The sequence below is a fragment of the Amia ocellicauda genome, chromosome 7 (assembly GCF_036373705.1).
Source record: "Amia ocellicauda isolate fAmiCal2 chromosome 7, fAmiCal2.hap1, whole genome shotgun sequence".
NCBI lineage: Eukaryota > Metazoa > Chordata > Actinopteri > Amiiformes > Amiidae > Amia > Amia ocellicauda.
In genome coordinates, this window is record NC_089856.1 from 29,006,278 (window position 1) to 29,032,439 (window position 26,162).

The 26,162-nt window shown below is 42.9% G+C and overlaps 1 protein-coding gene across 4 annotated transcripts in view; it reads right to left on the reverse strand.

Moving 5' to 3' along the window:
- Positions 1-21,890, reverse strand: part of ece2b (endothelin converting enzyme 2b) — a 48,638-nt gene extending 26,748 nt beyond the window's left edge. The window contains exons 1-3 of one of the 4 annotated variants that reach the window (XM_066709031.1): positions 11,824-11,926; positions 11,490-11,529; positions 1,517-1,603 (exon numbers count right to left, since the gene is read on the reverse strand). In XM_066709031.1, coding sequence (XP_066565128.1) covers positions 1,517-1,603 — 87 coding nt within the window. In that variant the 5' untranslated portion in view covers positions 11,490-11,529; positions 11,824-11,926. Of the gene's footprint in view, positions 1-1,516; positions 1,604-10,934; positions 10,956-11,489; positions 11,530-11,823; positions 11,936-21,339 lie in introns of those variants that run through there. The other 3 variants (XM_066709029.1, XM_066709030.1, XM_066709032.1) reach the window with 3 other exon arrangements.
- Between the last annotated feature and the right edge of the window lie 4,272 nt (positions 21,891-26,162).

Sequence of the window (26,162 nt, forward strand, 5' to 3'; positions counted from 1 at the left end):
TCTGTCCAATTAAGCAAACGCAAGAGACCCCCCCCGTATTTTCCATGATTAGCCACGGGCTCATTTACACGCGCTTGCCGTCTCGAAAATAATGCAATTTTGTGGTCAAATTCCTGGGGCTTCACACGTGTAGAAGTAAAGGGTTTATTTGCTGGTTTATTTAACGGTGCGTATTTCAACTACTCATTTGTTCCCAGCTTGGCCTAGCAAGAGTGTTTATGGAAATCACTAGATCGGTTTTTATGCGTGTATTTGACACAAGTAAAAGAATGGCAAGACTTCACTTCAGATCATCGCAAACAGAAGAATTCTCCTGACTTTTTTTTTTTTTTTTTTTTTTACAATCGGCTGTATAATATATTTGCTTACGAAATAAGTAATTCAATAATATGTAAAAACTAAGCAGCGTTATTATGTAAAGCGAGAAAAAACGGCGCTCCTTACCAGCAGTAACATAATATTATAATGTCCCCGTCCTTTCATTAAGCGCTCCTGGATCTACTGATTAAATAAACCGTGGGGAGCAATGCTCTCTGGGCAATGCTGTTATGACGGCAATCTGTTCAACAAGTATCACACTGCGGTTAATGATGATGAAGATAATGATGATGCTACTATTAATAAAGGGATTCATATTGAATTAATAGAATATCTGTATGACAAGCCCTGATCATGGAAAAGTGCATCTACCTAGTGGAGAACGGCCAATAAGAAACTTGTTTGCAAGCCACACCCTGAAAAGTTTTAATAGGCTATCAGTCATCACTTTCATTGGGATAAAGTGATAAAAACACAGCATAGGGTTAGAGGTGGACTTATGATCAACATTAGTGGTGGTGTTAGGGTAAGATCCTGGGTCACAGCTAGGTTAATAATTATGGATGAGGTTACAATATAAACTTTGAGTTTCCAAACTATTTGTGGATTTTGTATGTTAATAAATATTTTGTCGATGTTGCACGCTTGTGCTCTTAATAGCTGTATTGTATTGTACAGCTGGGATTATGGCTGGGGTTGGGCCTAGGATTACAGGATTGGAGTTGTGATGTCAGGACCTGTATAGCCCCTCAGATAAAACCAGAGTGCTTTTAAGCTAATGAACGGTGATAGTGTTCCTCTAGGCCAGTGGTTCTCTGGTCCCTGAGGACCCCCTATTCTGCTGTTTTTGTTCAAACAGAGCTTTCACTTACTTAATTGAACCCTTATTGAAGTAATAATTTGATTACATTTCACTCTTTAGATTGTGTAACTGATAATAAGTTGGTTCCTTAATAAGATAAGTTCCTTATACAATTGTATACTTAAAATAATTAAAATTTAAATAATTAAATAATTACAATTTTAAATTATTAAAAGGCTCTGATTTAGGAAATTACTTCAATTAAGGGTACAAATAAGTAATCGAGAGCTTGGTTTGAACAAAAACCAGCAGGGTAGTGGATCCTCCAGAACCAGGGTTAAGAACCACTGCCCTAGACCTACCCTTGCTCCCTTCCTGCTTCCGTTCCTCCCTTACCTCCACACAGTCTGGTGAGATGGCTCCATCCACAGGGATATCGGCTGCGTCATCGTCCTCGAAAGTGGCGCGCTTGTAGTTTGACATCTGGGGAGAGAGAGGGGGGCAGGCTCAGAGCGGCCATCACACGAAGGGCAGTGCTGATTCAGAGAGAGCTAAGTTAGTGGTTCACAACCCTGGTCCCGGAGGACCCCCTAACCTGCTGGGTTTTGTTGCAACCGAACTCTCAGTTACTTAATTGCACCCTTAACTTAACAATTTTCTAAATCAGAGCCTTTGAATTAATCTAAACAGTAGGGGTTTTACGTTAAGTATAAAATTGCAAATGGAACTTATTAAGGAACCAACTACTTATCAGTTACACAACTTAAAAAGTAAAATGTAAGCAAATTATTAGTTCATGGTTCCATTAAGTAGAGAGCTCGGTTACAACAAAAACCAGCAGGGTAAGTAGTCCTCCAGGACCGCGGTTGAGAACCACTGAGCTAGAGATAACTGGCAGAGAGAGAGCACAGAACATATAAAGAAGGGTGAGGAAAGGGGAGAAAAAGAGGATGGTGAGGGAGAGAGAGAGGTTGGTGGTGGGAGACAGAGAAAGAGGATAGCATATCCAATGTGTATCAGAGCGATCAGAGAGATTGGGGAAAGGTAGAAGTGAAGTTAAAAGTCTTCATTATTACAAGAGCTAGAAGTGACAGCCTGGAGATTAGCTCCAACATCTAACTGAGGTGGAGATGGAGAGGAAGGGATCAGGGATGAGAGAGAGAGAGAGAGAGAGAGAGAGAAAGACAAAGATAGAGGCAGTATTATTCCCTACTGTGTCTAAAACGAGACAGGTTGGGGAATAGCCAAAATCTTCATTATATGGAAACTGAGAGTGAGAGAGAGAGAGCGAGAGAAAATAAGCCATATTCTCTGTCGATGTCACAACGAGTGCAGAAGCATAGAGCTGTTCCCTGACATCAGAGGGCTAATAGTCCCCCTATCTCTCTGCCACAGGCGGCACGCACTGACAGCCCCTCACCACCTGGCCTAGTGCGGTACCAGTTCTCGGGGTAGGAGGCAGGTCAGAGTGGATTTGCTTTCTCTCGCTCAGTCTCCATCACTTTCTTCCTCTCTAGCTTTAAACATCAGTTTAACAGCAGCTAATCCCCCCAGCCTCCCACTTCAAAGCTCTCCTACTACCTGCTGTTAGATTCGCTCAAATCACAAGTCAATAGGACAAGACTGTCAGACTGCAGCCGCTCATCTTGTTTCAAAATCCCCCTGTTGCAACCTCCTCTCCCCCTCTGCCATTCTAAGGGAGGACCGGTTATATGTACAAGGAGATCATCTTTTTATACATTACATATATTACACAGATACACACTCACCTAAAGGATTATTAGGAACACCATACTAATACTGTGTTTGACCCCCTTTCGCCTTCAGAACTGCCTTAATTCTACGTGGCATTGATTCAACAAGGTGCTGAAAGCATTCTTTAGAAATGTTGGCCCATATTGATAGGATAGCATCTTGCAGTTGATGGAGATTTTTGGGATGCACATCCAGGGCACGAAGCTCCCGTTCCACCACATCCCAAAGATGCTCTATTGGGTTGAGATCTGGTGACTGTGGGGGCCAGTTTAGTACAGTGAACTCATTGTCATGTTCAAGAAACCAATTTGAAATGATTCGACCTTTGTGACATGGTGCATTATCCTGCTGGAAGTAGCCATCAGAGGATGGGTACATGGTGGTCATAAAGGGATGGACATGGTCAGAAACAATGCTCAGGTAGGCCGTGGCATTTAAACGATGCCCAATTGGCACGAAGGGGCCTAAAGTGTGCCAAGAAAACATCCCCCACACCATTACACCACCACCACCAGCCTGCACAATGGTAACAAGGCATGATGGATCCATGTTCTCATTCCGTTTACACCAAATTCTGACTCTACCATCTGAATGTCTCAACAGAAATCGAGACTCATCAGACCAGGCAACATTTTTCCAGTCTTCAACTGTCCAATTTTGGCGAGCTTGTGCAAATTGTAGCCTCTTTTTCCTATTTGTAGTGGAGATGAGTGGTACCCAGTGGTCTTCTGCTGTTGTAGCCCATCCACCTCAAGGTTGTACATGTTGTGGCTTCACAAATGCTTTGCTGCATACCTCGGTTGTAACGAGTGGTTATTTCAGTCCAAGTTGCTCTTCTATCAGCTTGAATCAGTCGACCCATTCTCCTCTGACCTCTAGCATCAACAAGGCATTTTTGCCCACAGGACTGCCGCATACTGGATGTTTTTCCCTTTTCACACCATTCTTTGTAAACCCTAGAAATGGTTGTGCGTGAAAATCCCAGTAACTGAGCAGATTGTGAAATACTCAGACCGGCCCGTCTGGCACCAACAACCATGCCACGCTCAAAATTGCTTAAATCACCTTTCTTTCCCATTCAGACATTCAGTTTGGAGTTCAGGAGATTGTCTTGACCAGGACCACACCCCTAAATGCATTGAAGCAACTGCCATGTGATTGGTTGGTTAGATAATTGCATTAATGAGAAATTGAACAGGTGTTCCTAATAATCCTTTAGGTGAGTGTAGAGATATTATTGGTTGCCTGAAATAGAAAAATCCTCTTGCACTCCTGCTCTCTCGCTCCCCTACTCTCTCTTTCTCTGCACCCCACTGCACATTTTCCCTTTTTCCCTTCCCGTTTGCCTTCATGTCTTTCTCTCCCTCGCTCCCTATGCAGACAGTACAGATAATACTAGCATAGCACAATGTGTATTTGTTTGCCTGCTTGCTTGTCTGATATATGCAAAAATAAATGACAGTGGGTAATTACAGTAATCAAACGAGTCAAGCTCAAGATCTGATCGTTTACCCTGCATATTAAAAAATGAACTAATTCGTTAGCCTCAGAGGCTTGTGTCTGCTGTATCTGGAAGCACTGGAGTCTCCTCAGCCTGCAATAACATCAGACAATCACACAGCCCTTAGAATCAATTACTTGAGAGAAAAATAATCATGCTATTCTGGTGTAGTATTGTACAGTGGAAATCACGGGAGAAGGACACCGGTCCAGAACATCGTGCAATGGTTAAAGCGCACATCTGACTGCATTGAACCTTAGGAAGTGCATACATGACAAGAGTTCTGTGGGGCCGGCTGTGGGGGTCTACTGTAAACTATCTGCATGCCATTGCTGGAGACACAGCCTCCCGCATTCTAGGGTGTTTAAAGTGAAATTCAAGAATCCCTCCTTGGCAGTTCCAAAGCGCAGGCAAGCAGCACTTCTATACAAAGGGGGGAAAGAAAGAGGGAGAGAGTGTTGTTTCTGGAGGGAAGAGGAGTGCCTATGCTGAACTGACAGACCACCCTGAGAGAGATACAGAATCACAGCAAGAGAGAGAGAGAGAGAGTGCACGTGCCCAATTTGAGAAAACTGGAGGAAGAGAGAAGAGTGATAGAGGTGGGGGTACAGGCGCGAGAGAAAAATGAGGCAACAGAGTAGGGGTATTGCGGGGAGGTATAGCAGAATCCAGATGCAGACCCAGACTGCAGTCCCTCGCTCGGTTCTTTCTACAAGGGTTACAGACGGAGCACCACACAGCCAGTCACCCTGTCACGCATTATTGAATGGACTGCATTCTTCCTCTACACTGACTACCTGATTAATCTATGACGGTTTATGCTCGGCTGGAAAGGCTGTCACCATTGGTAGATGCTGAAGGAGAAGAGGGGCTGTGTGACAATGTGCAATGTGGAAATTGAGCTATTACTGGAGGCATGATTAAAACGTGGCACTGAGATGACTTTGTGGGAAAAAGTGTGGGAAAAAATGCAAATGTGGGAATCATATGTGAAGGGAACTGCTAAATATAGCCAAGGGTGAAAATAAAGCTGCTTAGAATGCAAGTGCTGATGCTCAGGGATAGGATACACAGGACCATAGTGGCAACACTTTAAATTAGGGTTGGCAATTTATGTGTATACATTTTCTTTATATTGTGGAATATATTAGTGGATTGTCACTTGACTGGGTGGATTGGGAACTTGGCAGTAACTAATGTATATAATATAATTATAATAATAATACAATTGTATATAATTAACAAAACATAGATCTTCCCCCTATATAATCTATTTGCCAATGTATAGTTCCAAGGTAATAACTTTTGCTCTTATGCAGTTGTACAGACACCAGAAAAGAGCACAATGACAGCAAGTAAATAGTAAAGACAGTGCTGAACAGACACTAGCAGAACACAGCTCTTCTTTCCTTTGACTCTGGCTGCCCATTAGCATCTCTATGCCCTTTGTTCATTGTGCTGACTCTGTTAAAACTAACAAATGACACAAACAAGACCAATGCCACCTCAGCAGTAAACATGGGGCACATGCAAATGAGTGCAGTGGGCAGTCAGCAATTAGAATGGAGTTGGGACGAAAGGTCATTTTAAAAGTGGTGTTCTAGAATCAAAACCTAAATATCCTATAAGTGTAAGTTCTAAGTCTGAGCTCTAAAAGTTGTAGAGAGATTAAGTCTAAGTTTCTTCCATGAAGCATCTATAGTTTTTCTGGCAACTGGAGTGACATCCCAGACATAGCAGCGTAGGACACGCCTCCTGCCCCTGTTGCACGCGGATGGCACTGGATGCATACATTAAAACATCACTGACAATGAACTGAAAAGGTCATTGGCAGGCCTGTTTCCGCAGCAGTTGAAGATGAAGTTGTGGTGATGTATGACAGAATATTTTTGGAGTGCTCTGCACTGCCCAGTCAATCACAAACTGTTCTCTCTCTCTCTCTCTCTCTCTCTCTCACACACACACACACACACACACACACACACACACACACAACCACAGTTTCACGTCTAGTAGGAGAAATTATATTGGGTATTGACAGGCCGGGGAGAGCAATGGATATTACTGCATGGAGACACAAGCCAACTGCCATGCAATCAATTATCTCATTCTCATTCTCTCTTTTTCTTCACCTCTGTCTTCTCTCTTCTCTACCCCCCCTCTTTCCCTCTGTCTCAGCTATTGCTTTCACATCCAGTTCTCAGGGGAACGATCTAGTACACTTGCTTTTTGTTTTAAGATTGGAAAAAAACATTTGTCTCACTTCTTGGGAAGTGGGTAAAGTTCCTTGGAATCAAAGGAGGAACCTACAGATAACGTTCTGTTTCTCTTCAGCTCTTTGTTGCTCATTATGAAACTTCTGGCAAAAAAATACACAAGCTTCACTCACCTCCCCCAGACGCCTGGGAGGCTGCACAGGTCAGAGTCAGTGTAGCAGTTCAAAAAGACACTGAGCCATCTAGAGATATTCCCAGAACCCCTCTAACACCTGCAGCGCCACAAAGCCACAGCCACAAAGAACTACTTCCATTTCAGGTAAATGGGAGTTTTACTTTACCACTACTTCCTTTTTGACAGATAAGGGGATGCCCAGCAGGAAGGGAGATCCCCGGATGCACAAAAATGTTAATCTACAATTATATTTTTCTCCATCTTCCTTTTATAATGACCATCCACACATTTATGAAGTACTCTTCACCATAACCATTTGTCAGCCACCGTGTTTTCTAATGCAATGCATATAGAGGCGATGTGATACTCCTTTGTGCAGGGCTAAAGAAGTGAAACACAAGGGTTTCGACAATTTAGACATACTGTAAAATATTCATTCAAATAAAATGAGATGCGTTTAAAAAGAGGATTTGACAGGCCAACTGCATTATGTTTTGCTAATAGTCAAATTAGTCCACAATGCTTTTCTTTTCTTTTCCCCTATTAATTCTGCAAAAACACCTTTTTGTAGCACTTTGCAAATTGTCTTCAGCTACACTGGAGCGATTACTCAAGCGAATTTTGTCTGGAGCACCAGTGCAGTGTGTGTGTGTGTGTGTGTGTGTGTGTGTGCGTGTGTGTGTGTGGCTTCTTTCAAATTAAAGCAAGCTGTTCTGTGCTGCCCCACTACATATCCGATTGGCCGGACAAGGATCCAGTAATTGTTGTCAGGCCAGTTGAGTAATAGTGGAATGTCAGTGAGGAGGATGCGGTGCGGGGGACAACAGAGAACACGACAAAGCCACACATGGAGGCGGCTGGCATGTTCTAGGAAGATAAACTACACGGGTGGTAGAAAACATTTCCATGCATTTCTGAAATGGAGTGGTTTAGAAAAGACAACAGCAGCAACAGCATCAACCCCAGCAACATTTGCGGCATTGACACAAAATATGAAAACATAGAGGAATGAAAGTAAATAGAATGTAAAAGCTGTTACATCTCCAGAGACAGAACAACACACACTTCTTCAAGGAATTATTGAAGGGGATGGGGGTGGGTCAGAGGAATCTACCAGTTTGAAGGCAGGTTCCAACCACCCCTAATGCACTACATTATGTCTTTAAAAACTGGCACATACAGTAAGAGTCTTAAACCTCATAAGAAACATTTCAGTCAGCTGTCTAACGTGGAGCTCAAGAACAGATGCCAGGGCGAAATCTCCTCTTCATATTCTGAAGAAATCTGAGCCACTGTAAGCTGCTACTCTGATCTGGAAGATTAATCTTTGTTACGGTGCAATTCGGAGGTTGCACAGTTATATAGCAATGAATCATGGGGGAGCACCCAATCTCAGTGCAGTGCACCGTGAATCATGTTACAGTGGGGCCTAGCGAAAGCACCGCAGAAGAGTTATATGCAGCGGAAAGGGAACAACAGCTTTTGAGAAAGAAAAACAGATTCTGCCAAGCGAGCAAACCATCCATTAGCCAACATCTCCACAGAAAAGCACATGGAAGATTCATCCTTGGCGGCACGGTTATCGATATGAAAGTAACTAGCAAAAATGGTTTCATAAAGCCCTGTACAGCTGGTGCAACTAAATCGTCGCAAGCCTCAGGGAGACAACAGACAGTAAAGACCATAATTTCCACTTTAATTAATCCTTAATTATTTAAATGAACTACAGTGGCAGGATTTGATGAGTGTTTTAGGCTCAGTTATGTGACTAAAGTACTGGTTGGACTTGCTTCCTGCTGCTTCTACAACACCAACCCACCCCAAATAACCCCCTTCCATCTCCCCCAGCACCGTCCTCAGCACAGGAAGTGAGTCTGCTGAGTGAAGGCTGCTGAGAGGAGCTGTCAATCTGAACAGGAAACAGACTTTCTAATAAACAAACACACACACCAGGGTGGGTTGGGGAGTGGGAAGGGGGTGAATGCTTAACTGTACTATTCTCTGACATTACCATGATTTATGGCAATACATCTGGCACCTTGAGCTGTCAAACAAGGCACTCCAATTAAACCCCCTAATTGGATCAACTAGCAAAAAGACAGGCTCAGTGAATCCCAGCAGGTGGCAGTGCTCATGATGTTGCCCTTGGCACAGGAGCCACTGAGCAGATTTAAATGTAAATACATGGTTTGGTTATAGTTGGCCTCAGGGTTAGGGTTAGGATTGGTGTCCTTGCATTTGATGAAATATGGATGCAGTGGTGGTTCCAATGAGGATTACAGGAGAGCGGTATTAGACTATAAGGGAGTTGTCCAGGGGAAGGGATTAGGTAGGTTAGGTGGGGAGTGTGATTGTCCAGATTTGGAAAGCTGCAGCACTTTCACCACATGAAATGCGATTGTTCAGGGGTCATTTCCTGCCGCAGAGGGCGGTTTTCAAAGGAAGCTGTTTCTGGAGAACAAAACACAGGGCTGTAGAGGACTTTGAGCTGCCCCCTGAACCACTGGGGATGTGCCCTCGCAATATGCAATACAGCCTACTTTTAATGTCTATAAAACAATGCGATGACAGGCAATATGATCTGAATGTGTTTAGCACTGCAGGGAAGGAAACATGGTGATGATGGAATGATACACTTCAAGTCTGTTGTAGAAAAAAAAATAATGAAAAAAACACATTCCCACTGACAGTTTCAAAGTCTGAATAGCATCCAGAATTTCCACAAGCAATGTGCAGAGTGCCCATGCAATGTGGCTTTGTAATTATGTGTCATTTCAGCACATGGTATTGACTACCGAGGTGCCACACTTCTATTCTAAACTCCACATAAGCAAACACAGAAGTAGCTTCTGACCATCTATACCAGCTCACATGCACACACCAGCACGACCCCATTCACACATATAAACACACACACACACACACACTTGTCTACAAACTGAGACACACACATATATACACTAATAAGACCAAATAACAAAGAAGAACCTGGGTTACAAAGCCAGCATTGACAGACGACATGCAGGAAGACGAGCACAGCAGTGAGTGGAATACTGAGTACCCCCCCCCCCCCCCCCACACACACACACACACACACACACACACACACAGGATACAGCCCAAAAAGAGCTGGGTCCGGCTTGGGGGGCTGTGCGCCGGTCAGTGGGCCTACAGCTTCTGATAACGTAGGAGCCAGACTCCCTGACACCAGAGGGGGTGGAGGCTGTGCCTAATTCACAAGGTGTTACTCATTACTAATACTATTGTGTACCAATTGACCTACAGAGTTTAGGGCAGTAAACTATACATCATCAAACACAGCTGCTGAATGATTTACATTCTACATCTCACAAGGAACAAGGACGTTCAGATAGTTGCTAAGGGTTTGTTTGAAAAAATGTAAAGCCTTATGAGAGAGGTGTTACCCATGTCATCTAAACAATATTGTATTGTGATTAAGTGGACACAGGACAATGTGTCAATGTGGCAACTGTAGATGCCAGAGTACGCTGTCAAAATGTAGTAAAATAACTGATGTATGTATTGTATCTAACTAAATTATTCTCAAATAACAAAAGGCTATTTCTACACTAGCTATAGAAATCCTTTTCATTTGATCTCACAATAAAAAAGGCTCTTGAAACCATGAAAGATAACACACTCTTTCCAAAAATAAATAAATAAAATGTGTTACCAGCCAAATAACACACACTGACAAGCTCAGAAATTACCCACAACACAGTTTCTGACTACACCCCCGACCCAACCACACCCAAAACATCTTTCTGTGCTTCTTTTCTCAATGCTCCCTGGCCACATGGTCAATTAATGAGCTTATCAACCTCAGCCAGCCACACTGTGAATGATGAGGAGCAGAGAGGTTCTGTGTGTGCGCTATGAGGGGCACTGCAAAGAAAGTAGGAAAGAAAGATAGAGAAAAATGAAAAAGAAAGACATCTAAAAACAGAACATGTAAGAAATGCCGATCTGCACATCCACTACACACGCACTGTTTTTGCTGTCAAAACATCCAATTACAAAACGTTTGGTCTTAAAAACAAAGCTAAAAAATGGTTACTGATTTCTGACTTTAGCCTTTGTTTCACAAAACTCGATTTCAGTTTTTAACAAAATGCAATATTTTATGAGAACTGAAAGGTCTCTAACCTGAAATCACGAAACAGTCAGACCATCCTGTGAAGATGAGATAGCAGTGAGGGAAGCTGCACACTGTAAATAGAATTGAATCGACCTACCATATATATATATGTGTGTGTGTGTGTGTGTGTGTGTGCGTGTGTATGTGAGTTTGTGGTTATGTGAGTTTTTAAATTCTTTTCTAAAATTAAAATTCAGAGACTCATTCCCTCCCTTCCTCTGTATGTGCAAAGATATTCCCCTTTCCATTGAATTAGGAGTGCCCCTTTTAAATCAGATTGTTAGCGCTGAGGTCCAGGACAGTGAATCACCCTCTTGGGGTGGGGGTATGTGTGTTTGTGGGGGGGATTTTTTTTTTTTTTTGGCACTTTCCCATCCAGCCCCCATATTAGATAATGTAATATCTGTTTTTACATTGCCAGTGTGAATTATGCCTTGAGCAAGACCCGTTCCCACTCAGAATACCTAAATGTACTTCATACTTCCAAAATAATATGTGGAAACTTGAATGAAGCAAGTCCTGGTGGAGGAGGATTGGGAAACACTGCAGCCCAGATCTGTTACCTCTCTTAGGACCTCAGCGCTGACAGGCACGTCCACAGACCTGCAGAGGACCAATGGGGCACACGGCATAATCTCTTAATGCGCAGACAAAGATTCTGGGACAGGCAAGACAAACCAAAAGCCAGCAAAAAAAACCAAAACAAAAGCAATGTCTTGTAGAGTCTTGGCAGCTTAAGAAGCCTCCAGCTGTCAACAGCTGCTTACTAGACCACTATGAGCATGGCTACAACCAGAGCTGACAAATCTCAGACCCTGATACAGAGAGAGAGAGAGAGAGTGTGTGTGTGCATGTGTGTGAGAGAGAGAGAGAGCAGTCAATACATATATACCTTACCTTCAGATGAAACCACCTCCCTGGAAGGAAACTCCAGGAGACACAGAGAGAAGGGTTCTGCTCTCTTTCTCTCTCTTACTCTCCCTGTGAGCGCAGTCTGTTAATGACTGTAAACACTGAGCACACGGCACTTCAAGACATGGAGGGAGGAGGGGAGGGAGGGAGGGAGACACAGAGAGAGGGAGCGAGAGTGTAGGCAGCCAGTGCTCAGAGGGGCTCAGATAGACCTCACCATTGTTGAGGCAGAAAGCACGGAGGAGGCAGGAAGTGTGGGAATGGGGATATAGAAAGACAGATAGAGAGAGAGAGATGAACAGAGAAAGGAAACACAACAGAAATGCAGAAGAGAGGAAGAACATTGAAAAAGACAGAAATACAGAATGGAAGGTGAAGAAGAGGGAAGACAGAAAGATAAACCAAGTGCAGAAAACAAGAAGAAGGGGAGATGGACATTTTTGGGAAAGACTGGGTTGCTTTCTTTCTTGTTGTTGCTGCTGTAATAAAGAACAGAAAGCTCTAAAAGGAAAAGAGGAAACACCTAGACCTCTTCCTGATGAGAGAGAGAGACAGAGCGGTGGGCAGAGAGAGGAAGAGACATGGAGACAGAGAGAGAGAGTAAGAGGGAGAGAGAGAGAGAGAGAGAGAGAGAGAGAGAGCACGAGAAAGGGTGGGAAAGGTACAGTAGCTTCTCCTGCAAATGTCTTCTGTTCTTACCCCCTTGATCACATACACTCACAGAAAGAGCACTCTGCAGGTCGCACCCAAGCCTCATTATCCCCGGCCAAGTCCCAGCTCAGCCACCCACTGCAGCCCTGCAAACTCCACCCATGAAAGCACAGAGGTTTACTTGAATTAACCCAACAGCTCCTATCCAGAGAGACCAGTAACACAGCACCAAAGCTCAATCCTTAACCCTGCTCCACAACAGTGGTCAAACCAACAACCTATCCTGTCAGTTGAGTTGCAGGCCACTTTTTCATGCTGAGCCCTCTCTCTTAGTGTACAGCCAGGTTTAAATAACTCATGCATAACTGGGATCCTAGTGTGTAAAAGCCTGTGAGGGTCATTCCTTCTAGATTTTGTAGTTCCTCCACTCCGGTCTTTTAGCAAGAGTGAGTTTGTCGCTGTGTGTATAGGAGTGCCTGAGACCACAGTTCGTATCCAAGCAGGGGTCTGACGGCACTTGCAACACATACACACACACACACACACACACACACAGGGGGCTCAGAGTCATCATCCTCCTGTTAGTATCGGAGTATTGACCGCCGCACACTACATTTTAATGAACCATTTTCCATCTGAACGCACACACATGCCACTAATTGCCCAAAGCTCTCTCACTTTCTCCCACACCCTGTTCATCTCTAGCTCTGGCAGACTGGGTTATATAAAGGGCAGTAGGTGAGAGGTGGTGTCCTGAGCAGTAGCACCGGAAGTGGGACATCAGTCCTCATCAGACCACCACACACTGCAAACAAACTTGGACACCCACACACGCAGAACAGGCCCATGCACACAATGAGCCCCACTACACTCCACTACATACCAGTTGCATTAATATTCCCTTTCGTTTAACCCTTCCTAGTATAACACACATCATTATTTTCAACGAAGAGGCAATCCCTTCTCACTCTTATCTCAGCCTTTCCAATCTGCAAATCCCATCCAGCAGTTCAGCTCCTAAAGGAGAGTATAGACGCTTTCTCTTTGTGTCTGGGGGAGCAGCACACATTACTCAATCAGTCTGAGAGCATGACCAGCAGACCACTGTCATCTGAATGTGTTTAGGAAACCTCACTCTGCCCCTTCATGCGATTAGTTCAGATCAACAGCAGAGACAAGGGGAGAGAGAGAGCGAGAGTGACTTGAAGGGAAGAAAATGAAGAGGGACTGGGAGACTGAGGCCAAGCAGATAGGAAAGACTGTCTGACTATCAAAGTTACTTTTTCAAAACAGAGAAAACTGGCACAGACACTGAAAACACTAAAAGAAAGAAAGAAAGAAAGAAAGAAAGAAAGAAAGAAAGAAAGAAAGAAAGAAAAAGTAAGAACAGAATGAAAAACAAAGAATGAAAGAAAGAAAAAGAAAAAACAATAACTCATCGAGGAGGGCTTGTGATTTCAAAGGCACCCCTGAGATGTGACTGAGGATATCAGTCTCCCTTCATCCTACAGATATGATTGAATAACCTTGGATAGAAATGACAAAGAGAGGGAGACAATGAGAGAGAGAGAGAGAGAGAGGGAGAGAGAGAGGGCAATTAAGAATACAAGACATTAGAACAAAGACAGCAAGAGAGAGGAGGAGGGAACAGTCGAGAGGGAAAAGATGAAAAAGGGGGCGGTGGTGATACAGACTTCCTGCTCAGGAACAATCAGTACATAGAGGCTGCCATATTCCTCCTGCTGATGGATATATTTCAACCTGGACTTAGTAATATAACTTTAGTTCCTCTAAAATTAATAATAATAATAATAATAATAATAATAATAATAATAATAATAATAATAATAATAATAATAATAATAATTAAAAAAAAAGTCTCATGACAGAAGGCAGCGAAAATCCTGCCCTGGGGGGGATCGGATCTGAAAATGAACTTTTTAATAAAAACGGTATGAAGGAGATTCTCCAGGGGCTGGTGGAAGGATCTGCAGTTCAAAGGTCAGCAGAGTGGAAAACATGAATATAAAGGAATGAACATTAACCCTGCGGCGGCTGAAGTCTCCTACGGAAGGCTTTGCGGTTCCTTCTAATGCACGGAAAACTGGCCAAATGACGCAGGCGGAGGTGGAAAGGGTGTGTAGACGTTCTGTGTTTGAGTGAAAAAGCAACCCCCTTCAATCCAACTCTGATTGAGGTGTTATGTAAGAGAGAGAGGTCTAGTGGGGGGTGTTCTTTCATAGGACTGTTGTTTTCTATGAGGTCAGGTGGAATGTGCAAAGGGTGACCCCTGCTGGTGGGACAAGCACACTACACACAGATCTATGAATTACAAAACCCAGCTAGTTGGGATTTTTATTTCTTAGCATTGGCCTTGAATATTGACTGGTCCACCTAAGTCTTCCAGTGACTGAAAGGCCCCCTCCTTTCAAATCCCTTTCACAGAACAAGTGCTGGAAGTATACTCAGGCAGGACAAACATCAGGTGTCAGATTTTATCATTTTCTCAATGTCAGCAATAAAATCCCGTTTGACAAAATGTGCATTTCTTCCAATAGGGCAGTGAAAGCGACAGGTTTTATGCAACCCATTACTTGACTGTGTAGGAGGAGTTGAAACACTTGCTTTAGTGCTCTGATGACAAGGTGGGGAGGAGGGAGAATTCCCAGCTTTTTAAGTATTTCAAAGGAAGATAGCATTTCTGGAGCCCAGTTCACACAACAGCAGTAGCACCACCACCACCACCACCAACAACAACAACAACAACAGAAAGTGACTCACTGCTGAGAGTCTGGCAGGAAACGCTTAATTAAACACATACCTTTAGAAGCCAGTTGACACCTCACATTAGTTCAAATGGGGCATTTCAAAAGCCTGACAGGAGGATGCACTGCAGTGACACGAAGGGAAACTCCTACAGCTCTTTATAGCTGGTGTCCTCACACAGCCCATTCGAACAACTCACTGGTGCAGGATGATAGCTTTGTAAGAGTCCGGGACAACTGTGCTTCAGTCTGGACAGAGTCAAAGTGAATGGAGTGACAGACAGCATGACTGACAGCTATCTGTGCTAGCACCTGTATTATATTGAACAGCCTCTCTCTCTCTCTCTCTCTCTCTCTCTCTCTCTCTCTCCCTCTCAGGTGTCCGCAGTGTGCACTACACGTTGGAGGGGGAGTGGATGGGTGGTTTGTCAGGGGCGAAACAAGGACAGGCAGCCCGTTTCCTCCCAAACCCAGGCCCAGAGAATCGAGAGCTGTGGAGTGAGATCTCTGCTGTCCACATCAGACATTAGTCTGTGCTGCGCCATGCACTCAAGCTGCTGCTGCATCTGTGCTTGACTGAACATTGAGCTGTCACCCTCCCTCTCCTTCCCCCTCGCAATAAATCACCGCAGTGCCGAGTTTGCGGAATACTAAATAATAAAGAAACGCTATCAAAAATAAAAAAATTAATACATTATCATTCATTAGACTTACAAATGCATGCACACAGCCCTGTTTAGGTATGCGGTCCGTGGGAATCGATGCTGGTGTACATAGAATGAGAGCAAAGACAAATCCAGCAGAGTCATACAAAAGGCCGGAGGGAACACTGCATGCATTCATTCCAGGGGCAGGTGAAGAGATCTGAATATCTCAAGCATCCTAGACTTGAATTCACCTCTGGTGGCACAGATAGACACATCAGTTTTTTCTATTCATTCCTTATGCCAAAATCCATAAATCTAAAATGTAAAGATGCTATCCTCCTTAATAATGCAAAATTCTAAAATTATTATTATTATTATTATTATTATTATTATTATTATTATTAGCAAAGAGTATGTTCTGTCAACACATAACCCACAATTCAAGCTAAAATCTGTAACTGTCAGTTTTATTTAAATTGAGACCCTAGAATCGAAAACGGTGACGTCAATGCTGCCATAGCAAAGATGAAAATATCTGAAGAGCAATGCATGGAGGGGGATCTCTGGGGGAGTTGGAGGACTCTTCAGACTCTTTTACAGAGATCAGCCTCACACCCACACGTCACTGTGGGCTCCCTGCTCTGGCTTTTTCTGACACAGCTGCTTCTCCTGGGCCTTCAACCACTTCAACAGCCCCTCTGTTATGCCCCTGATCACATGACAGCCTCAGGCGGGACCGCAGGAGAACAGGTAGGCAGATAGAGATATTTTTCTCATATCAAAAGCATTAAAGACTGCTCACCTCCGTATTAAAAAGTGAGCAAACAACATCTGAAAGTAGAGAGACGTGAATAGGAATATATTATCCCCATCACCATCAACTTATATACCCGATGTGCCAAATGCTTCACCTGTTTTTCCATATGATCAAATCTAAATAATTAATGAATAAGTCCACATGCTAGTGCTGATAGTGTTAATTGGTTGGACTGATGCTGTTATGTCTGGTAAGTTTGTGGGTAAGACGTTTTGAAACCCTCCCTCTGCAGAGGCACTCTTCCCCCCAAGTGCTCCCTGTTCTCTGCTGCTGGGGGCTTCACGGTGCATGTATAATTCATCCACTGCAGCTGCAAGCTTAATTACATAAGAAATGTTTAACTTGATTAAAATCATGTTTGTCGTACATGAATACTCTGTTCGGCGGCTATCGTATTACCCATGTGCACTAAAGTGTTTATTGATTTCCAAATCCCCATTGTCGCTGCCCTCTCTTGTACACCGCAAACCTAATAGTGGGTCTACGCAACAGCTCCAAAACAATGCCCATCTCAAAACGTCATTAGCCCTGAAGAACTCAGTGTAGTATATACATCACAAACATGTATCAGGTCTATGTAAGTGACAGGAGGACACAGTGCAGGAAAATGTTTTAGAATACTTTGCAAATTATCTTCTGGAAAAGACTGGTGAAGAGGTTGACTGGACTGGGTACCGGGGTTGACCACTCACGATTGTCCAGGTGGCCACACTCTGGAGTCACTGCTGTAGAAATCTTCTGCTGCTATGGAAACAGGTCCTGAGAAATGAAGTCATTTTGTGGTGTTACCATGGTTTTCTTCTGTGTTTCCCTCACTTTCACTGTGTTCCTCTTTGGTTGAACCATGCATTTCATAATAATACTGTGATCTACCGATCTACTCAGTAAACACTCATGAGGAAAGCATGGCTCAACATTTGTAAATAATTTACAAGGCTTGAGTGTGAGAGAAAACAGATGAGGGAAACAACCAACATACAGCTTGTGCAAACAGCTGTGCTCCAGTCTGGATAACATGGTTTTGCTGTCTGACATCAAGTCCCCAGAATCATTTCCTACAAGAAAACTAGAGAGAACAAATCGCAGAAGTGTCATTATCAGTCGTGACTTTTGCGTGCACAAGCCCAGCCTGGCTGCACTCCAAACACCCATAACAACAACAACACAGAGAAAAAATGAAAAAAGAAAAAGAGATCCTATACACCCACTTTTGCAATCAATGAGGACCATCAGATTGAATCGAACTCCTACACAGTCAGCGCAGTGCACAGGAGCATCAGACATGTTCTAATTCTAGTAGATGCACAGAGACACTCTCACACCAGGGCTCTGTTTGCCTCGTAGCTCTTGCTGGGGTAAATGTTTTCATTTTCCCCTCTACAGAGAAGTGTAGTTAATTTGTTTGCAAAATACCTCTTTAAATAATAAGAAGTTGCACCAAGTTTTCATGACACTGTTGTTGTTGTCTACAGTAGTTATTACTTCTCTCCCTAGGCTAGGGATAGGAATTGTTGATAATCAACTGTCTCAGCAACTCAGAATGATAAGAAAAAATATGTCACTAATAAGTAACTCATATTTAGTTGTTTTTTTTGCCAGATTAGGAGCTAGACTAGACAAGTGTTCTATTTCCAGAAACTGAATTGACATTTTTCAAAAGTGCTTTTACTAAGTGATATGTGCAGTAGGCAGATAAAACATTGGAATTGATATATAAATATATCACATTTCAGAAATGTTAGATGCAGCGAGTATAAATATGTAACACATTTGGAAAAGAATGTGCCCTAGTTTCTACAGGCTAGCTACACTATACGAACACACACACATATTTTCAAAAGGATTCTGAAGGGAATGACTGTGTGAGCTGCTCAAATGCCAGAGATGCACAAGGCAACCCCCCCACCTCCTCTTCCGCAGACTCTGAGGGCACACAGAGCTCCCAAGACCCCAGATTGAGCTCGACTGCACTAATGGATCTCTGTGTGTGTTCTAGCAAAGCTGTCCGCTAGGCACAGTGCCTTCTGGGACATCAGCCTCCCGCTACCAGCAGGCCTCACACTGAAGATAATAAGGTTATTAATGATTCTTTTAAAAAAGATAATGAAGATAAGAACAAATACCCTTGGTCTTGATGCACTAATTGATTTACAGCATATTTGGCATAGTTAATTACCACTAGGCACACTGTGCTCTGCTGCGGCTCATCTTTAATTATATATAAAATAAAATAAAGCTACATTCGTATTTTATTTTACATGCACGGCAGAATATAAATACCCCTATTCTGTTCCACAAATAACTGCAAATCCAGACAATTACCTGAAATAACAATTGTCATAAATCACAGCTCCCCATCTCCTTAGCTCTTAACTAACCCTGTCTGCTCTACTGTGCACGGTGACAGCACACACTCCCTGCATGAAGAGATTCTGCTCTCTGCTGCGCTCTTGCTCTCTCTCTCTGTCTGATGCACACACCTAGTCTCTATTTTGCTTTTATATGCAGTTCACTGCAGGCTTTCAAATAGGCTTTCCTTTTATATCTGTTTCAAGTCTCAAATTAAACACCTGTCCTAATCAAAAGCACTCTAGCCCTCTCCTTCAAAGAAAAGAAGCCACAAGAGGCCAGAAGATAGGAACTACATCCCAGGTGGAGGGTTAGACTGAGAGCATGTTTTGTTTCATCATCACCATCTGAAGAAGTGCATTGGTGAACTGGCTATGTCACAGGAATAATGCTATGAAGGAGAAACTGGCTATGACATGCACACTAGCTCCAGAGTTACTGCAGTTACTGATGGGGAGAGCAGAGCGCACTGTGTGAACATCACTAAGCCTGGACCGGTAGTCTCACTGCATCTTCTAAACTCTCCGTTACCTAACTGACACTTCGGTTGATGTGCTTTAAAGAACTTTTTTTGTCCTTTGCAGTGGATAATAATGGCCAGAAGGTCTGTTTAAGGAAATTAAAGTGACAGTTCTGAAATCGAGAGCTCAGTTTGAATAAATACCAGCGAACGCAAAGGGGCTCCAGTACCAGGTTTGTGATATAGTTCCTGGCTGAGCAGGGTGCTATGAATTACACTCTCTGACACCCATAAACGACTCTTTGTAGAGTCACACTTGGAAAAGCAGAGCTGAGAAGTTCTGTATCAAAGCTGTTAACTTTAAACTGTCAGCCAACCAAAAACATTGACCCTGGAAGTTGCCATGGAAACACTATACAAGGACACATGGAATCTCTCATCCCCCCCCAACACACACACACATAAAATAAATAAGGACAAGAAAAATTCAAGTGAGAATGTAACAAGAGAATGTTTTCAGAAGTTTTTCTTGTATTACGTTCTATGTATATGCATTATATATATATATATATAAAATATAGTTATACATTAATATATAATGCACTTTGATGTTTTAGCTTTTTGGTACATTAATATTACCTTGAAAATCCACGTCCTCACCATGAAAATGTGCTGAGTAACATACAATGTGACTATACATTAGTTGGCTGATTTTTATCCCAAAGTAGAAAGGGTAAAAAAGAGTTTACAGGCTTACAGTGTATTTGCAGTACATGGGAGACAGATTCACAGCATCTGGCTTGCAGGATTTCCACAAAGACACCTGTTGTCCAGCAGAAAGAAAACACTTACCGAAATGATGATGATTATTCTTTTTTTTTTATCTGACTTGATCAAACAACAGAAATTTACCTGCCAAGCACGACCGCCCAGCAACATTAATAAACCTCAATAATGGAGACCAGTATTCCTCTCACGCTTCTGAATATTGTTTTTTTTTTCCCCACTGAAACTGCTTGGTTTTTAACGTTAATAATGAATACCGTCATTGTTACTGTTCTTCATAACTGCTGCGACCAGCATCCACCCAGCAATCCAGCACTGGAGCAATGCATTTCAATTTATTAACCGAATAAATGATGCTCATATTTTGCATTGGAAATGTCTAGCTACGTAGGCAATATTATTGAGAAGTGAAGGGCCTAATCGAAGACAGAAAGGATTGCAGGTGAATATATAGCCTATTGTTATTATTATTTTTATTATTATTATTATTATTATTAATAATAATAATAATAATAATAATAATAATAATAATAATAATAATAATAATAATAATATTGGTGGTGGTAGTGTTGTTGAAAGTGGTATCCCCAAAATACAGCTTTTACCAAGTACAGTTTTAGATTACGTGCAGACTAGGTGTAAACACTTTCTTTAAGAGTCCATGCACATGTGGAAAATACATAAAACAAATCTATGATCAAAAGCACAGCAAGACTTAGGAGAGATCCTACTTTAAAAGTCCAATTTGTACAACCTTTGGGATCCATCAGCGTGCAAACATCTATTTGTTGTTTTATTAGAAGACAAATCAGAAGGTACTTCGTGCTATATTAGAGTGTACTGTCCAATCCACTGAGATTAACTGTGCGGCTGCACAGCTACATTGTTACGAGTCAAACCTCACAGACGAGCCCAGGGACGGAGACGTAGAGAGGACCACTGGGATGATAAAAAACGGCCCCACGGCTCCACAACCCCGGTGCAGACGCAGTGCAAAAGGTGCAAGGAAAAGCAAAAACCACTTACATTGTTCCGCAGGTCTTGCAAAGCAACGCTCATGGTGCGGAGTGAAGCGGCATCTGCGGCCAGAGCCAGGAGTCTACCTCTGCTTCGGGTGCTCGGGCGCAGACAAACCCCCGGCCGGCGCTGCCATCCCCCTCAAAGGATGCTCACCAGATCGCCATCACACCGGACCCTACCTGCTTGTGCCCTTTACCGGGGTGGTCTCTGTTTCAGTTTCTTTCGTGGTAGCTGATGCAAACTGTCTTCACAGTGACCGGCAGCTGTTTAGAGGGGGGGAGGAGAGCTCAACCCCTCGATTACTGGTTGATGATTATTCTCCCCAGGCCCGGTGTCTCTTCTCTGTAACTACAGCTCGCAATACTGTAACACGCTAGCATCGGAGATCAAACTACATAACGCCGCCTCTCTCTCTCTCTCTCTCTCTCTCTCTCTCTCTCTCTCTCTCTCCTCCTTACTATGACAAATCAAATCTATTATTGCTACGAGACCGCAGGTGCGGTTAAAGCGGCGCATTAGCAATTTCCATCAGCGTTGCAGGTCCGTATACAGGTCCACAATACAGTACAGGACAGTATACAGTAGGGCTTGCAAAAATCTATGTGAGGCACGTCGTCTAGCATGTGCTACGCTAGTGCGCAGCCTGTTAATGTGCAACGTCGATGCGATAGTGTTACTAACATTGCTTATGAATAATAGACACGAAAAGCAATGCATGGGATACAGGCCCTATACACAGAGGCTCAGCACAGACCAAGACCACACAACAGGCACGAAACGTTGCAGACACAGCCATGCCCCTGTCCGTGGTAGCTTAATCCTGGGCACCATGCGTGGCCCGACATTCAGAAGTCTGATATGTATAGGAGTGGAGGTACTGTGGACTAATTCTGAGAGACACTAGAGCACCTATGTTTTGTGAGTTCTGGAGAAGCTGCAGGGGGATTTGGCAATTATACTGTTGCCCTTCTCTCTGTGGTTCTGCAGTGCTGCCTCTCTTGGCCCTCCTGCATCAAGCCAATCTGCTGGAGTGCTCTATTGGATCAGGATCAAGACATTGATTGGGAGCTGGAATCGCAGTCTGGATCTGTGCCCCAGTGAGAGAAAGCAGCAGCTCGACCCTGGCTGTTACCTTTTGAGTCTCTAGCAGAGAAGTGTTTCTTCCTGCGCCACGTTTCTCGTGGCTGTTGCAGCTGACACAATAATTGTGTTTATTGTGAGTCCAGTGTATGCAGTCAATATGCGGTCAATAAAAACAATGATTCACTCTTCAAAGTAAGTCATATGCAGTTCATTCCTGTGTTATATGCCAAGACCAATTGAGCAATACAGATTATACATCATGATCGAAGCTATAATGTACACAATTTGCTTTTTAATGTGCCCTTTACTGGCTTCTGCTTTAGCATGCCTGCATGTTATGTAGATTTTGTAGTTTAGGAATGTTTGATGGCATCTATCTCTTTCACATTTTAGGTCGGGTTGTTTTTGTCAAAACCAGAATGAGGAAAAGTATGGGTTTCACTAGGTAACAAAATGGAACCGCAAAGGAGGGAAGGGGGTGGGGGAGGAAGGCAAAATGCAATAGCATTAAAACTGATTATTATACTATTATGTATTATTATGTATTCATAGTTGAATTGGAGTCTGATTTGAAATTCATATTAGATTAGGGCTGGAGTTTGGGTTGAGCTACGGTTAGGGTTGATCACCCAAACTTAGGCTTGGTGTTTGGGTTGCATTGGGATAGGACTGGTGTTCTCACAGCTATTGTATGAACAGTGTCCTGTTGGCATAGTGCAATGGTTCTGCAATATATTGTAAGCAGCCACCCTGCAAGAAAAACTGTAAGCTAGAGTTGACAGTAAGTTAATGCCATTATTATAGTTACACAGGAGTACCTGTAAAGTGTCATACTGTACATTTTGACTGTACAAAATATTTACTGTAACTATTGTACTACACTACTGTAAAATCTGGTAAGTTACTGAATTATTGGTGCTATATGTGGCCAGTTTAGGTGGTTTTTGAATTATAAACAGTATTATAAATTATAAATATTTGATTTAATTCTGACTCCTTTTCCCTTTGCCAGCATGCCAGCAAAGTGTATAATTGTTTTCATCTTATACTAGTAGCATATTTCACTGGTAGAACATTTAGGTTCCACAGACCTAGATTAGCACTAGTCTTGGACTACCCTAACTTAAATAACATGGGGTTGCCCAAGACTAGTGCTACTCCAGGTCTGTGGAACGACACCTTAGTGTTTGCACACCCTGGACTTGACAGCATACAAACCTACAAACTTGCACAATACCCACTGAATCATTACACCACTCTGTGGCACTAGGGAAGATATTAACATGTTCTTTATGATTTTGCAATTTTCTTTATGTTGTTTTAACTCAAAAAGGTCCATGCAAACAGTTGCCTTAATTTTCCTGCTTTGACATTACTAAAAATTATGCAGCTCAAAATAAATCAATTATTCCAAACAGCTCAGCACATTTTTTGTGAATGCTGAATTACATTACATAAGTCTGTCAGAAGCATACTTGTTTGTAATCTGCTCTGCTAAGAATCCAACAGAGAATCCAAAAAGTCTCAAATAAACTCGTGTCCCTATTATTTTGTCTCTCTGTTTATTCTGACACTGCCCATTTACAACCAGTGTCTATGTAAAAAAACAAAAGGAAATGACTATTTCCAATATTTGTTACCCCTCTGTATGTTCAAGAGACTATAAACTATAAACGCCATGAAAATTAAGTAACATAAAAAGGTACAAAAAAACATCACATTGCTCCAAAACAGTACACAATTTTAACCTCTACATAAAACTTTGTACTTGGTATTTGGTGGACTAATTGCCAAATTAAATTGCAGCATAAAAACAAAATGGAAATGTCAGAGCACAGACAATTTTGATCCACCAGGCTTCACTAGGATCCTTAAGTTAACAATTTGTTTTTCAACAAGAGCACTTTCAGAGATAGTTTCACATTATCCACCTCCAGAAAAACCTTCTGAAACACTTCAAATATAAACTTCAGATCTTTTGGGTAGTGCAAATTTAAGGCATATACACCGATCAGCTATAACATTATGACCACCTGCCTAATATTGTGTCCAGTTCTGATGCTCACGTGCCCATTGTAGGTGATTTCGGCAGTGGACAGGGGTCAGCACGCAACAAACTGCGATGCACTGTGTGTTCTGACACCTTTCTATCAGAACCAGCATTAACGTTTTCAGCAATTTGAGCTACAGTAGCTCATCTGTTGGATCGGACCACACGGGCCAGCCTTCGCGCCCCACGTGCATCAATGAGCCTTGGCCGCCCATGATCCTGTCGCCGGTTCACCGCTTTTCCTTCCTTGGACCACTTTTGATAGGTACTGACCACTGCAGACCGGGAACACCCCACAAGAACTGCAGTTTTGGAGATGCTCTGACCCAGTCGTCTAGCCATCACAATTTGGCCCTTGTCAAAGTCGCTCAGATCCTTATGCTTGCCCATTTTTCCTGCTTGTAACACATCAACTTTGAGGACAAAATGTTCACCTGATGCCTAATATATCCCACCCACTGACAGGTGCCATGATAATGAGATTATCAGTGTTATTCACTTCACCTTCAGTGGTCATAATGTTATGGCTGATCGGTGTATAACAGAGTGCAGCATGCCTGTGGCACATTATGGATACTGGACAGTACTTCTTCATCCTCAATAATAATACCAATGTCACCCACAGCAATACATCTGTGAGGAAGATATTTAGTTTTCTTTCTCTGTTGGAAGAATTCGTCAATTAATGAGAGAGATGGTGATGCCAAGAGAGTTGAGAACTTAGAGCAGGAAAGTGTAGAGAACTGCTGGGTTACAGTAGGTCGTAACCGCAGAAAAGGGGCGTGCACAACCCTTATAGACATCCCAAGAGCTAGAAATTCCCAACAGGTTCCAACTACTGGACACTGAGTTGTACAGTGACAGCTCAGAGGATGATGGGAGGGCAGCTGAGCACCAGAGCACCATGGTGCCCACTCCCCACAGAACAGGGAGGTAGTTATAGTAGGAGACTCGATTCTTAGAGGCGTAGATCACACAGTGTGTTCTAGTTATAAGGAGACCTGCATGGTATCATGGTATCATGGTATGGACCTGCAGATCTCCCTAAACTAGTAGACGGGCTACTTGCCAAAGCCGGGGGGATTCCACTGGTCCACATTGGAACCAATGACATAGGAAAAGGTAGGGCAGAGGTTCTGGAAGACAAATTTAAAGAGTTAGGAAAGAAACTAAAGAGCAGAACCTCCACGGTAGTTTTCTCCTAAATACTTCCGTTACCACGTGCATGGCCAGGGAGACATGTAGAGATTACAAAGTTTAACATGTGGTTGAAATCTTGGTGTAGAGAAGAGGGTTTTAGATTTATGGAGCATTGGTCTTTCTTCTGGGATAGATGGGACCTGTAGAAACCGGACGGTCTACATCTAAACAGAAGGGGGGTAATGCATTAGGATTGCAGAGTAATTGAGAATCTTTTAAACTAGGGACCAGGGGGGCAGGGAGCTCTGACAACGGGACATGCTTCACTAAGGAAGGAAAACCAAGGGAAACTGCTAGTAGGAAAGTCCTGAAATGTTTGTACCTCAATGCCAAGAGTATAAGGAACAAGATGTTGGACCTAGAAGCCACAGTGCTGGCGTGTGACTATGAAGTGACAGAAACATGGCTTACAGAAAATGATGGGGATGAATAAAAGTTGAAAGGATACACACAGTTTAGGAGAGACAGGCAAAATTGAAGAGGTGGTGGGGTAGCA